This window comes from Numenius arquata, chromosome 6 (assembly GCF_964106895.1).
Source record: "Numenius arquata chromosome 6, bNumArq3.hap1.1, whole genome shotgun sequence".
NCBI lineage: Eukaryota > Metazoa > Chordata > Aves > Charadriiformes > Scolopacidae > Numenius > Numenius arquata.
Genome location: NC_133581.1, coordinates 10,500,242 through 10,516,223, shown reverse-complemented (window position 1 = coordinate 10,516,223; position 15,982 = coordinate 10,500,242). Strand labels below are relative to the sequence as shown.

At 35.6% G+C, this 15,982-nt stretch overlaps 1 protein-coding gene across 1 annotated transcript in view; it reads right to left on the bottom strand.

Moving 5' to 3' along the window:
• Positions 1-225: 225 nt before the first annotated feature.
• ATG2B (autophagy related 2B) overlaps positions 226-15,982 on the bottom strand; it is a 48,058-nt gene continuing 32,301 nt past the window's right edge. Inside the window, exons 32-42 of the mRNA XM_074148427.1 lie at positions 15,186-15,294; positions 12,815-13,009; positions 12,113-12,214; positions 10,343-10,421; positions 9,309-9,513; positions 8,253-8,322; positions 7,238-7,320; positions 6,660-6,781; positions 6,340-6,494; positions 5,087-5,236; positions 226-4,564 (exon numbers count right to left, since the gene is read on the bottom strand). Coding sequence (XP_074004528.1) covers positions 4,334-4,564; positions 5,087-5,236; positions 6,340-6,494; positions 6,660-6,781; positions 7,238-7,320; positions 8,253-8,322; positions 9,309-9,513; positions 10,343-10,421; positions 12,113-12,214; positions 12,815-13,009; positions 15,186-15,294 — 1,501 coding nt within the window. The 3' untranslated portion in view covers positions 226-4,333. The remainder of the gene's footprint in view (positions 4,565-5,086; positions 5,237-6,339; positions 6,495-6,659; positions 6,782-7,237; positions 7,321-8,252; positions 8,323-9,308; positions 9,514-10,342; positions 10,422-12,112; positions 12,215-12,814; positions 13,010-15,185; positions 15,295-15,982) is intronic.

Genomic DNA, 15,982 nt, shown 5'->3' with positions numbered 1-15,982 from the left:
GGTAGGTTAAAGTTCTACCATCCAGGGCACTTTATTCCCTAGGTTTTGACCTCCATGCAATTTTAAAACTTTTTTTTTTTTTTCTCCAGTTTAAAATTTCTTTTAATTTTTGAAGTACAGCTGCCTAGCCAGGTAGGTAAAAAGTTTTAACAGTTAGCTCTGTTATTTTGGGAGACTGTTTCCTGTATCAGTTACATTCATAGGTAGAGAAAACCAACTCAAGGAACAAATTAAGACATTTATTTATGTATCGTTACAAATTTGTGGTTTTTTCCATTAAACATATTTAACAGGACAACCTATTTGCACTCAAGGCCTTTCAGCATTTTAATAAGCTAAAATATACACTTTTGGTGCCATATAAGTTATGGTCAAAAATAATTCTCAAAGACATACTGAGGGGACAAGAACTTTAAGCAAAATAACTCAAGTTGAAATAGTCAATTCCCTTCAATAGTGGTTCTATTTCATGAGATTATATTCTTTACACTAGCAAACTATATACAAATAATACCACAAAACTACTGTAAATGCAAAAATGTAAAAAATATACACATATACACAAATTGCTGTGTTTCTGTCTGAATACCGTACTATTAAGAAATCCAGTACAAATGCACGATTCGTATTTATGTACTTAATTTGTAGTATCTAATTTTTCAATTGTAAACAAGATTCAGCATGTAGAGCAACTTAAAACAGTTGTCAGAAGCTTAAATCATGAGGCCTGGAGGCTGAGAGATCTATATGCACACTACGGATCCAAACCGACACAAATACCCACAACCTTTTCTGACGATGCTTCTATTGCTGCGAGCTTTAGGATATTTCAAAGATTTAGGAGTATTTAACTACTCTAAACAAATTCTCAGATTTCACTGTTTTACAAAATGCATACATTTCCACATTTAAAGTAAAATCAGGATTACATTTCCAGGTATATGGATCATGTTGAGTAAGAGCGCCTTGCTCATAACCACTTAACAGCTTTTTGGTTTATGAAGAAACCTTTCTTGGCAACTCAATTAAGCAACTGTAAATGAAAGCAAGCAACGGATGTTCACAATCAACCCCTTAACAAGAAAATAAAAGCAGACACATCCCTTAAACACATATGAGCTCCCTGGTGACCGACCTAGTGCTTCTCATTAGGCAAGTACACACAGTTCAGGTACTTCCCAGGCACTCATCAATGTAGTATCTGAAGCGCCAGGATGCTTCAGAAAAGCCAGGATAAGAGTTGTGTCTATCAGGACCGTACCCGACTGAGTCACAGCAGCGGCAGGAGTGTTAGCTCAGCAGTAGAGAATTTGAACATTAAACATGCCAGTCTACACCCACTACAAACGTGAAAGCGCTAGTATCGATAGCAACTGGAAAATTCAAGTACAACAATACTTTTGCAGATCTCCTCGTGCTAACAGAGAATACAGTAACGTATCCGTAGGCTTCCACTTCCAGGAAATGCATCCAGAGCCAAATCTCATTTTCTTTTTTTTTTTTTTTTTTTTTTTTTTTTTAAGTGCTTGAAAACTCATACAGTATCGAGCAAAGCATCTGATGATTTGATGAATCCCTTCTCACCCATGATATATTCTTTTTGATTTAAACCACAAGCCGCTCCGTAGAAGACACATTTTAAAAAAACGGTCCAAATGTAAAGACTAGTTTGGTGAGTTTTGGGGGCTTGGGGTTTGTTTTTTTTTTTTTAACATTTCAAACACTGCAAGAACATGTTACAATTGGAAAAAATGCAGAATATGCACCCAAAAAATAAGAAACTACTTGTAAAAATAAGGTGTTGGAAAAAAGCTTAAATCAATTTCACTGAAAAGGCTCAATAAAGTGCAAGCAGTAAATGCAAGGGTTTACACAGTGAAAAAGTGAAGTTTAATAAATTTGTACAATCTCTATTGCTGATAGAGAGACACTCTATAAAAATGTCTTACCTTGACAGCACGCCCTCATATAAAAATATATTCTAATTGCATTGCACCACAACCAGATCCGTGACAGAACTGAAAAAGTAATGAATACTGAAATACCACTGCTCCTTTTCAGCAATGTCAAAAAGGAAGAAAATATGTAGATTTATACTGCTACAATATACTCCAATTAACTGGACCAACTGGACCAGCTGAAATTGCGTAGTATGGTAATTGCAAATGAGAATGATGCGCTGCTACTTACTTGCATTGACTCATGGTCACTTCTTGAGAAGGCAGCCAGGAGGTGCCAAACTGCCTTCATGGAACTCACTCCTGTGCAAAACGCTCAACCCTTGAGCTCTCGCTATAGCAGATCTCTCTAATTACCAGCCAGAAGTATGAACTGCCAGCAGTTGTTTTTACATCAGAAAATATTTCACGTCATTAAATTGGCATGTATTTGTCCTCTCCAAAGCATCTCCTCCTGCTTATGGCAAGTCGTTTAATTGAAATAACCAGGTCTTCGAAGTGTACCCCAACTTAGATGATTCCAGTGAAGGAAAACAAAACTTTGTAATACCATCTGTCACCCAATGCAAGGATTTGTTTGTGACTGGAGCTGTTTTACGAAAAATAATAAAGCAGACTGCAGAAGACTTGCCAGCAGAGGGGATATTTTCAAATCATTTACCTTCCAGCCAGATTCTTTGGTGTTGAGGAATAGCTCATGTAGTATCAGGATGGAAAAGCAGTAACTATTTTCCTTCAGACACTCCTATTTGACCCGTAAGCAAGCTGCTAGTGGCAGGTATTAAATAAGCGAGGGAAACTACTTCCTCATCACCCTTAGAGACTGAAGACTGATCAAAAGCATCTGACGTCCCTCTTTCAGTGGAGATTTCCCACACAGCATATTTGCAGGATTTCCACTTATGACAAGCACAGGACTATGACAAGCTTAAGTTCTGGCTAGTCATCCGAAGTGTTAAGTTGGCGAAATTCAAAATGAGTACTTTTCTATTCAGAGTAGTCTACTTTTTATCCTCCAGTTTTTGCTAATACCAGGAAAAAAGATTTATTCCGGCATAGGTAGTGCTGAGACTTTTAACTGGCCAGAAATGGCACAATGTCATTTATTTAATAAGCTCCGTGGAGATGCTGGTCACATAATTAAACTGTAAATAATGTCAGTACTAACTTTGATTTTTGAAGTTTTGTTGACTTTTTTTTTTTTAAATCCTCTCAACCATCCCCAGTTCAAATTTAATGACCCCAAATACTCATTGTCAAATAAGTGACAATACACAATTTAAATTAAAAATACCTTGTGAGAGCAGCAACTTTGCAACAATATGAACTTTAAGTAAAAGCAGATTATTAAAATAAGGCCTGTATAGAATTTCAACTATGAAATTATGAAATAATTTGTTTTTACTTTACTTAGGATTTCTCATTCTTACAAAGAACTGTTGGATACAGTAATATTTAACTGCTGTTTTCCTGAAGAAGAGTTATTTTTAGTATTGTAATTAGTGTGACAGAAGACAAAAGTGTTTTTACATATAATGAGTATAGTTTAAACAAATTTAAGATACATTTCTGTACGATCATCATCAAATGATGCTCTTTTCAATAATTTGTGTAAGCTTCTAAACCACATAAAGGATAATGCACATTACATTTTATTCACACTATAAAAAAGCACAATATACAGGCCATATCCTTTAAAGTGCAACACAACAGAACATTTCTGCAACATTCAGGTTCTTCAAAGACCCACAAAAGTAGGCATTTAATATTTAGGAACAAATCCTGTTCATAGGTATATCAACACTGAATCTAAATTCTGAATGGTTACCAAGCTTGCCCTTGCTGTAAGTGCCACGCTAAAAGCGATGCTTATGACCACTAGACAATATTATCTTGTCATATTCCATATTACATAGCCTTCATGTCTCATGTCCAAAATGAAAGCTTTTATTCTTTAGTCAGTGAAGAGCATCTGCAGAGCCCTTTATTGAAGGCAGTTCTTTGACTATGCTCAGAAAACATCTTTAAAGTATACTTAGCTTCACCGTACAGGTTACTGCTTCTGATGTTAAATTTGCCAAGAAAAATATAGTAAACTGAACAGAGCAAGCATGTCTCTGAGCTGGCAGCGCATGCTTCCCTACGTTTGGCACTATCTACCAAAAGTATTGGTAACACACAGTATAAGCAAGTACCAATTTGCTTTCCACTTCATAAATATTTTTGGTTGGATGTTTTGCTAATAATAGTTGAAAACCTCATTTGTTCCTGAGATGAGCATAACAAAACGAAGTGAGCTCCATCTAAAGCTGCCAATGGGACAATCTTCTGCATTTCCAGTCTTGCTACCTGCCTGCTGAGAGAGATTTATAATCTCAATCCTCCCCAAGGCGCCACTTCTGAGACTCTTCTTGACGCACATCTGGCCTGATCTGGTTTCTCATTCCACCAAGAACATTTGAGGTTGCCTCTGTTGCAACAATGAAAGGTTTAACCACGGTTGGTGGAATTTGGCGGAGGACTCCTCCTACTGCTCCAGTTACTCCTCTGTTTTCATGCTCACGAGCAGCAGTCTCATAGATGGTTTGGGCTGTGTCCGTAATCCCCTTTGAGAAATTTACAGAAATTAGTTACGCTGAAAAACAAAAACCAACTGCTCCTAATTTTAAGGGAAACTTTAACTGCCTTGAACTTTGTCTTCTCTGTGATTTGTAACCGTAGTACTACTATACTGATACAGCAATATGCTATTCTGATACCGTATTTATGCTAAATCCAGCTTTATGCTTAAAGTCTAACAATCTCAGAATTAACAGTGACTTTGGGGGCAGAGAAGGGAAGGATGGATGTTGTGGGCAGGAAATCACTTATCAGGGCAACTGCAAACCCTCATAACTGCAAAACACTGAAGTCCTAATCACGCTTCTTTGCGTAACATCTTATTTCTGCTTCTCTTGATTTTTCCATGCAGAGTTTCTGTTGGTTTAGGATTACTGAATGAAGACAGTCTTGTTCAAAACTAAAATCCCCTTCTTCATCTGGTCAGCTTAAACTAAGATCTCATATTTTATTTGCTGTCTTAGGAAATAATTCTGAAGTTTGGTTACGGTCAATTATTTTGTACTCACCTCTTTTACTACACTGTATGCTTTGGCTACACCTTCCCGTAGGTCTACTGGCTGATGAGCTAAACGATGGCGAGGGAATCGTTTGATCTTTTTTGCTTCAATAAAAGTAGGCCCTGGTGATACCATGTCATATGCAGTTTCTGCAGCTGCCTGAAGATGAGGAGTGAATGCAATATATATAAGAAGTCTTATAGCATCAGAGCACAAATTTAAACTACTAACAGGGTGACATAGTTGAAATAAAAGAATTGTAATTCCACAAATAATATTCATTTGCATCACATTATGGTTTTGTACAAGAACAACTGGAATGGGTGCAGCTGTAACTACACATTAAGTTCCATAATGAAAGAACAAATATTGCAGGTTTTGGTAGCGTTTTACTCCTCCCATTTGCATTCCTTCAAAAGCATCCTCTAATCTGCACAACGCGCTCAAGATAGAAACTGAAATGTTTGATCAACGGTACGTTTTTCTTACAAACACAGAAGCATGTACATAATTCCACTCATGTGAATAGTATCTTTTTTTTTCCACTATATACGTTCAAACTTTGGCACATCTACGATTTTTGCAAAATTAGGTAAAAGTATACTTTTGCTACGTATTTTACATCGAGGAACAAATTTATTAACACTTTAATCCAAGATTACTTTAGAGTTAAATCCAAAAAACTTTATAGACTTCACGTACATCAACACAGTATTGGTACGGTGGCAGTATTTTTGTCTGGTTGGCTTTGGTTGAGTTTTGGGGTTGGGGGTTGGGTTGGGTTTTTTTTTTTGTTGTTGTTGTTTTGGTTTTTTTTGTTGGTTTTTTTTGGTTTTGTTGGTTTTGTTTTTTTTTTTTTTTTTAGATAACCACAGATTAAGCTGACATTTTAAGAAGTTGTTAAGAATCTTACCGGAAAATACACATACGCGAAGAACACATCTTTCTCAATATCAGTAATTTTTTTAGTGCAGCTGAGTATTTTAGTATTGAACTGTACATTGTAATACATTAAAGACATGTAACAGCTTGGGTGTTCAGCAATATTTTAACACAATTTTCTGAACATTGCATTTGATGCCACCTCACAGACTGTTGCAAGCTTTGCCCAGTCTCTGCTTTCCTATTTATACAGCAGCTTTTTTTTAAAGACATGCTCCCAACCTTAAATATACAGCATTAAGATATTAGCTTAATATAGAGCACTGCTAGCAACACTTCTCATTTTATGTCTAACTCCAGAAGTAATATATATGCTATACCTGTATAGTCTGAACCATTCTGTTTGTCAGCTCCAGTGCTGCCATTGCAGTGGAAGTACCAAAAGAAGCTGCTCCTCTTTGAAACCCTCTTACAATCCGGCCATCCTTTCGGTACTGCTCTATTGGTAACCACACCAAGTCTTTCAGACCTTGGACTGAAAATGAAGACACAACACCATAATTAGAAAGTTCTCTTCGATAAGCAGAATGCCTTGAGAGGAAATGAAAACAAGTGTCAATATTGCGGGTGGTTTTTTGTTGAACTTTTTGTTTAAAACAATTACCATGTGTGTCTGAATAGAAATAAAGAATTAACTTACCTAACTGCACTAGAGAATGCATAGGCCCTACGCCTCCCAAAATTCCTGGTAGCTGGTTTTTCTTTATATCATTAAGCCACTCGCTGATAGCATAGGAGAACAATTTATCCACACCTAATAAACTGAAGTAAATAAAATTATTATTATTTTTTTAAAATAAACGTATTATTCACTGAAGTAAACAAAGGCATCATTCAAACAAAAGAAAAGCTGTTTTCAACTGTCATCTTTTGTTGCTGTCGGCCAACCAAAGGTTTCATGAGTATATGCTTCATAAAACAGAAGTTCAAGACTGCATAATCACATCCAGGTCAATGTAAAGATACAACTGAAACTAAAAGAGTTTAGCACCAAGACTAGCACATATATTAAATACTGTCCTGAAAACACATGCTTTTCTTGAACACTATATATTTAACAAAAACTAGAATCAAGAAATATCTGTAAAGTCAAAAAGTATCTTGGATTTTAGAAATACATCTTCTCAGAGAATTTGATTTTGGCTTGCAACATTCAGTTTTTTACCATAAATTAGTTCAATTTGCAATACCAATGTTAATCTACAATTTGATACTTACCCATGTCTGTAACAAAGTCTCTTCAGCTTTAATTCTGAGCAGTTTAACTGAGCAAGCCCAATAAGAATCCCAGCAAGTGTCCCCTGTAAGTGAAGTATTTTGTGATCACAAGAGTTTATTCACCCTGTACAATCTCGTATCTTATTACAGGTACTCGTATCTAAAAAACTGACTCTCTCCCAGTCTCCCAAATGCTACTCGTTACACTGCTAGGAATTATGTTACATGAAAACTTACAAGAGGTGGAAAACTGGCTTTATCAGCTACTCTAAGAAAAACATCTGGATACAAGAGGGCTTCTTCAGAAATATTAAGATATAATAAATTGTGTAAATATAGCTCTGGCATTAGCGTGTTCCAGGAATTCTAATTTCATGTTTTGATGACTTTGGCAGCAGTGCAAATGCAAGAAGTTGCTACTTTTACTTGTCCCTATTTTCTGATTTACCGTGACAGAGGACAGATCCGGTTGTGCAAACAGGAGTCTTTGAGGGCTGCTCCATGAACTCAGTATGATATTCTGTACGTATTTAAAAAAAAACTATGAGGTTTTTTTTTAATCTGTATTAGATTCTGCCATTGTTTATTAAGCCCATGCATTACAGACTGCAAGGGAAACAAACAAGGCGGGGGAAGACAACACTTGATTTTATTCTGGGATTAATGAGGAAGAAAACAAGTTGCACAATTCTGGCATCAGATAGCAGTATCATCCTTTGATGGGCACCACAGCTGTGTAAAACGATTTCTAGCCAGTCACTAAGTTGATAAATGTGACTTTCAAGTCTCACTCTGAGCTAATGGTAACTGAAGGATCCACCCCCTAGTTTTCAAATTAAGAGTGAAACAAGGTTAAAGCTTTATTGAAGCTAAGAAAAAAATACTCTGTATTTCTCAAGTTCACATCAGTAATGAGTAGGGAGCATAAAAATATACCCCAACTCATGGCGGGGGGGAGGAACAAAACAAACAACATCATTTTTTTTGCTCTACAGCATCAGCATTATACACAAACCTGATCCATTGATACATGCTTGCCGTGGTAATCGAGCCGTATCGGAACTTCTGATGTAAAACGGAATTCTCTGGAATATACAAAGGAAATTTTACAGTGAGAAACATGAAAAGGAAATAAAATTATCCTTCCAAAAAGAAACCCATGGTTTCCCATCCTCCTGGAATAGGATGCCATACCATTTTCTGTAAACCATAAATTCTCTAGTTACCGTTAGTACTTCAGAATAAGTGTACAAAATAATATGGCAAATTCAGCTTTTCTTGGTTTATTAAGATCTAGTCAAGGCTAGCATTTGTAAGAAATTTATAAATAAAACAAACTTTATCTTAATTTATAATAAATTTAACAGTCCTGCAAAAGTGCTACTAATCTTGCAGGTGATTATCTTCCTTCAATTTTCACAGCATGAATTTCAGCTAAAAAAGTATGGCCAATGATGGTTCTGTGGGCAAAATTGAGCCCTGCAGCTAGAACTCATTAAAAAATTCTGTAAGTGATGTATGTGATGGAATAGAACCACAGTCATTCTCCCATAATTTGGCTCTGCACTGCTTACCAAAGTACACATCTGTTGTTAGAGGTTCTTATCATCTGAATACACAAGAAAACTTCTGCATAACAAGCTGCAATTTTTATAATCACTTCCCAGTCAGGACTACATTAGAATTTTTCTTCTGATATGTTAATCTTGTACCTCTCCCATAATATCCTTTTCCTTTATATACTCTCATCTCTAGTTTTATTAGATCAAATTTACATTGTTAGACATAAAAGTACAAAACTGCTCTTTTTATTTATTTATAAAACATCTCATTACTGGTTCTGTATGTGGCAGAGCTTTAATTAATTTTATTTTCTTGTGCACAGCAGCATGCAAAAGTTCATTAAAAAAATCATTAGTTACCTTCTAGTGATCGAAACAGATTTTATTTCCACAATCAGTCAATAAACAAACAAAAAAATGCACCTTGTCAAAAAGTCTGAATATTTTATCATCACAATTTCTTAAAGCATTCAGCAGAACAGCTGTGCGTCACTGGAAAGTTTGTTTACCTGAAAAACACTGGCTGATCACTGTATGACGTTACTTCTTCTGAGAAATGATGATCATCTCCATTTACTACGTCCACAGAATCAATGCTACCATTTTCATTCGCTTGCTTGTGAGACGAGAAAGAAATGACTGGACTTGGGTCCTTAAGGCTGCTGACATGCCTGGGCAAACTACACGTAACTTCAGCACCAGGAGACTTTTTAACTAAGATAAAAATATAATAAATTGACTCATATTTTTCACAGTGATTACAAAAAAATTGGGTTTATATAATTACTGTGACCTCAGTAAGCTCTAATGCTTATTAACACAAATTACTAGCAGGACATTATTTAGATTCTCTTCGTAAGATAACAACTTAGTTATCAACAGAAATTATTGCAAGAAGCTTAAGTTGAGGTTTATGCATCAGCATAAATAATACATCTAGTTTTAATGGAAGTACTGCAGAATATTTCATTATCTACACATTTCACTATGACTTCTCAACAGAAATAGGTAAAGTATAGCTGCTAACAAACTCACAAATATAGTTAATAGAGGAAATATTCTTTTCAATATATATTGGTTTTTGCATCCGATGGTGTAGTACTGCTAACTGTATACATACATTGCAATGCTTATTTATCATCTTGATCCCTGTTCCTTTCTCTAGGGGTTACACAACTTCAAGCTATTAGACAGACATACTCTTTTACACAAGAGGTATTAAATAATGTACTTGTTTTATTTAATAACAACTCCTAATATTATATACACAGTCCTCAATTTTTTTCAGAAGTACTTATTAAATATGCTCCAATTTTGGTGAAAACTTTTATACAATGTGGATCCCAGCTGTTGAAGACCTTTGTTAGTATTTATAAAACACAAAACTAAAATACCCAAAGGTGTTCTAACAAATTAGTTACTAATGTTGGGGTTTGGTCACCAATTCTTTCACACATGAGATTCACATGTGAATTTATAGACATATACACATATTACAGGAAAAAGCAGCAGTACTTTCATATTACATTTTTGAAAGGTATACCTTCAGGATCTGGAGTAACTAAGAGTTCTACTTCTGTAGAGAGGCTAGTGAAAAAATCCTTCAGGAAAAACAAGGCATCCTAATGTCAAAAATAAAATAGAATTAGGTTAAAAAAACAAACCACAAAAAAAAAAAAAAAACAACAAACAAACTCCCCCCCCCCCCCCCCAAAAAAAAAAAAAAAAAAAGAGATAAATACCCAATTCTCTAAAAAATATCTACTATTCCAGCTCTTCATTCCTATTTGGATATGAATCAAAACACATTTCTTCTTTTTGATCCTTTAACAAGTGCAGAAGCCACATAGAAATCTAGGACAGAAATTGAACAGACCCTCTTGGTCATTGCCCTGGCTCATATAATATGATTTCATAATCTATCTAGCTCTGTCTTAAAACGCCAGGGTTGTTTTCATTATCTCTGCTCTCATTTTGGAGACTGTTCCAGAACCCAAGTGTTTGAATGGGTAAAAACTTTTCTCTGATTTCCAATAAAAGGGTACTCAAGTACAGTTTGTATTCATCTCTAACACTGCCAATGTCAGACCAATTATTCCAGATCAGATCTCGCCACTACTTCATTAAAAGTCCTCAATATCTCTGCTGTTAATGCCTTGTCAGTCAGATGCATCACACTGCTGCCTTGTTCATCCTCTAAGTAATGACACCTGGACTTACTTTTTTGTTTTGTTTTGTTTCCAGCTAGTAAGTAGACAGCTTAAGTAGTAATAACAAGAGTTTCTAACATGACTGCATGCAGCCCTGTGATTCCAAGACAGCTGCGGTTAATTTTGCAGAAGTTGTAAAGGTGAATTTTGTTTATGGTACAAAAGGTAAAAGACTTAGAAAGGTTATCAGAGGGAACACATTTCCTCACTAGATGGCAGTATTTCCATGCCATTTTTCTATATGAAATTATTACAAGCTATAGAGAGTTCAATTTTTCTAATAGTAGAATGAAAACCTGGTCTCTAATGTGTGCTGAGAAAAAAAGAAGGTAGGTATGGAACTCCTAATTGTGCTCTTGAACAAAACCCACATCTCCCTGCAGATGACAAATTAAGCAGGAAATGTCTCAACAAAGAGTAATAACTGCACTTTAAACTTGAATGCACAAACATACGTAGCTTCCTTGCTGGTGCAGAAAAAAAACCCCAACTGTTTCTTGAGCATATGAAAAATACTTTGCACAAAGGCTTGCTAAAGAAATTAAAATAATTTCTCCCATTCCTGTTCTTCTTGCCACTGCAGTTGATATCAAGACCATAGCCTTCAGAGTATAGAGGCGAGGCAGTCCTTGAGTGTCCTTGACCAAAACATTGTGAACCACTTATAGATTAATGATTAACTTATTTTCAATTAAAAACACCAAATCCACTTCACGAACAAACAAAGCAAGATCATTCACGAATAAGTATATGCTTTTTAAAAGCCATGATTTCAAAACATGAGAGATTATCAGAAGTCTCAGGAGGTAAACTGGTATTACTGAGAAAACAGACAGGTCTAGAGATGTTCTTAGTTTTTAAATTAAAAAAGGCTAGTCTCGGTAATAGCTGGAGCAGAAGGAAAGTTCTAATGTGGATATAAAAAAAAGTGGCAGAGATCCAAAGGTATGTGTGATTGATCATAAATAAAAGAGGTATCAAATGAAGAAAACAACCACATAAAATGTCTGTGCTGGTTACAAGTATCTGGTAGAAAGCCAGTATCACTAAATAAATAACAATTGTTTGTTTGGTTGTTTTTTTTTTCCATTGGCATAACCAACCTGGTCAATATTGAGGCGAAGTGGCATTAGTGAAACACGTAAACAACATTCCTGTGGGGATCTGCCAGACTCTGGACGGACGTGTAATGCTTTAACAGTTAACTGAGAAAAAGCAAAAAGATAAATAACAGTAGTAACATTCACAATTATTAAATCTCAGAACATTAGCTAGAAAAAACATTTACTGCAAGAACTCCGTACTAACCTGATTCCATTTACCAATTATAAAGCTAGTGTTGAATAAATAACTTATTATGGTTGTTATGAAAAAGAAAATTAAATACGGAAACCTAAAAAAAATTCCCCAAATTCATAAATCCTTTATAGACAAAACAAGTAAGACTACAGTATATCATAAAACTACAACTCTGCATATGTAATGAAGTCTAATCATGCTCATACAAGCAGATGTCTGTCCAAAACCAAAATCTGAAAGCTACCAAAGTAGTCCTGCACATCTACTTTTTTAAACTGACAGAATCTCAAAAACATTAATATGTGATATACTAATAATCAAACTGACTTCTTAATTAGTTTTTATATCCACAAGGAGTCAAGCAAGTAATTATCAACAAGTTATATTACTTCAATGTTCCACGATCTCGTGTCTCTTCTTCTGCAAGATTAAGAAACGTATACAATCTCCACAGTGATAGTCCAACCACTACAATTGTAATTAATTAACGTATTCCATAACAGTACCATGTTTGAATGCGCTTTTCTGGGCATCTCCTTACTGCAGTAGAGATAGAGAAATTTATTCATCTGTGATGTAGCTAAGCGATCTCTAATCTCCAGGTCTTGAACAATGAAAACCTGCCGTGATACTGGCTGCTCCAACAGACTGGATTCACCTTCTGCACCACCTGGAGGGTACACCTCATGCTGGAATTTCACCTTTTAAAAAGGAAAGAAAACCAGCATTATCGGCTTTTAACAATAAAATAGAAGGCTCTGCGTGGACCTTATAGCCCCTTCCAGTACCTAAAAGGGGACCTACAGGAAAGATGGGGAGGGACTCTTTATCAGGGAATGTAGTGATAGGACGAGGGCTAACGTTTTTAAACTGAATGAGGGTAGGTTTAGATCAGATATTAGGAAGAAATTCTTTACTGTGAGGGTGGTGAGACACTGGAACAGAGAAATTGTGGATGCCCCATCCCTGGAAATGTTCAAGACCAGGCTGGAGGGGCTTTGAGCAACCTCATCTAGTGGGAGGTGTCCCTGCCCGCGGCAGGGGGGTTGGAACTAGATGATCTTCACGGTCCCTTCCAACTCTAACCATTCTATGAGTCTAACACTATTTAAAAAAATAAAAACAATCAACCAAAAAACCCCACCACACAAGAAATTTAAAAGCCATCTACTATTTTAAATTTACAGAAATAATACTAGGATTTCTGAAAACTATTCAGATTTTTGCACTTCTACCAGTAGAAATCTTCCTAGTTGTGCACATGTTCATATTTTAGGATGCAAATTTGAGCCAGAACAAAGAGTCAGTGTAAGACAAAGAACAAGTTTTGCTTTTCGTTTTAATATGACTCTGCTTTTTTCCTCTCCATCCTGACATCTTTCTTATATCATGAAGCCTGTATAGGGCAATCTTGCAGTTCTTGCATCCTGCAACTTCTACACTTAGGAAAGTAAAGTTTATTCCCTACCATCAGACTTCTCAAGTATACTGCCTCTTCTAGTGTCAGTTTCCTTTTTCTTTACTCACTTTAGTCCATAGAAATTCTCATCTTTCTTAAACTCTAAAGAATACCAAATTCTCTCCTTTTCCTCATCTCTTGATGTAGTTCTCGTTTTCAATCAAAGACCTGTGGTCACCTACAAATGATTCCCTGTCTCAGTAACTCCCACCACATCCTTGTCTGCAGCGTAATGAAGCAGAGGACATATTACAAGCAGAACAGTGGCCTCTACTGCCCAGATAAACGCAGTGTTTCTAACATCTCAATATGTGCCCTCAGGATGTGATAATGAACATTTAAAACACTGAAGAGAAAAACAGATGGTTATCATAAACACTGCCCAGAAACTTTGTTTTTTGACACTTGTCTTTTCTCCTTAATAATAACAATGTTTAAATAATAAATTAAGTCTTGTATCAAGTTAGGGGTACAAGCAGGTAATGCTTTCTGCCTTAGTACTAACACCAACTCATTGAACAGCTGCAAATTAAGAGAGATAGATACACTTCTACATATGAAGTTTTTCCACATGGAATATTAAATGCTTCCTTTTTTCTTATTTTTTATTGCAATGTCACGTTTTCTTCTTAGAAAATCCTAAAATAACTATCAAACATTTTTGGCAAGTTTGAAGTGCTAATGGGATGAATTCTAAGCTCCAGAAATGCATATAGACTACAAAAGGCATTTAGTTTTATATACTATCTTTCACGTTTATGGAAATGTTTGAGAAAACCTTATTTTAAAAAGGTCTTGTTATTGTTCCATTTAACATGAAATTTGGTTAATTTAATTAAATTTGCCAATATTCTTCACAGTACCAGAATCAACCATCTAGTTTCCATGTTAGAGCTAAGCACAGGCTTAAGAGCAAGAGTAACATGCTTATACCTGAAGGGTGCTAAATATGTTAGGGGAAATAGAGGAACTATACTGTGATATAACTAGATGTTATTTAATATCCAGTTATCATCAACTGATAGATTGAGCATCTCAATAGATCTACATCCCAGCTGTTTTGCTAGAACATTTAATTTCATAGTAAGAGTATCTATTCAGAGTACAACTGAAGACAAAAACAGAACAGCAGTTGTAAAACGTGGCTATAATAAACAAAAACTTTAAGAATATGATAATAAATATCCTTCATCTTTAGAAATATGTTTATTCAGCAAGTAAACAATACTGTGCTAGAACAACAAATATGTTTTTTGTTAAACAAATTCTAAATTCAACACCTGAAAAGTAATCGCTTAGATATAGATACTAATGGAAGAAGTCCTACTGAATTCTAATGGGAAGCTGTTATCAAAAGGATGTAACACAAAGATATTCACACACAGACAGCCATGGCTGAAGCTGTTTCTGTCATTCACCTTGCTTAACTGTATTTCCATTAGAAAGTCTGGGTTTCTTCCCCTTCCCCCACATGCTGTACTCCGTCCATGCCTCGTTGGTGTATGAGACGGAGAACTATGGGGACTTCTGGGGAAATAAAAAAGGAAAACACACTTTCACACATTAAACTTAAAAGCTATCTCACTGTTAATCTAAGACTAAAAGCACGTATGTTTCACTGGATATAGCTTATTGCTGTTTTAATGGTTACAAGAGAAAAATACTAGGAAATACCAAAAAAATATTGGAAGCTTTGTTACTGTTGACCAAGTAAACACTTTATTTCTATTGCCAAAGTAACGCACACTTAAGTGGAATGCTAGGTGTATGCTTCCCACCAAGCTAACACTCATAAAACATCTTCTTAATTTTGGGTGTAATAATATGAATTCCACTTTAGTTTACATGACACCCTGAAAACCAGACTCCAGCTACCATAGCAATAGTCTTTTATACTCCTTAAGCCCCAATCTCTTTAGGAAAATTTAACTTATAATATAACCCTTAGAAGCAAACCCCATCCCTCCATCCCCAAAAAAACCACCAAAACCAAACCCAGCTTGTCCAGGTTAAGACACAGGAAAATTATACTTTGATTTGTGGAGCTAAACTGAATAAGAAGATTCTAGATTAGGGTCCCTTCCAACCCAATCCATTCTATGATTGATTCCTTGTGAGGAGGGAGCAAAGAAACCAGCGAGGGAGACTTGAAATTGAAGAGTGAGATTACTAAATCTTCCCTTCGATTTGAGGTTATTTTTAAATGTTCTAATCT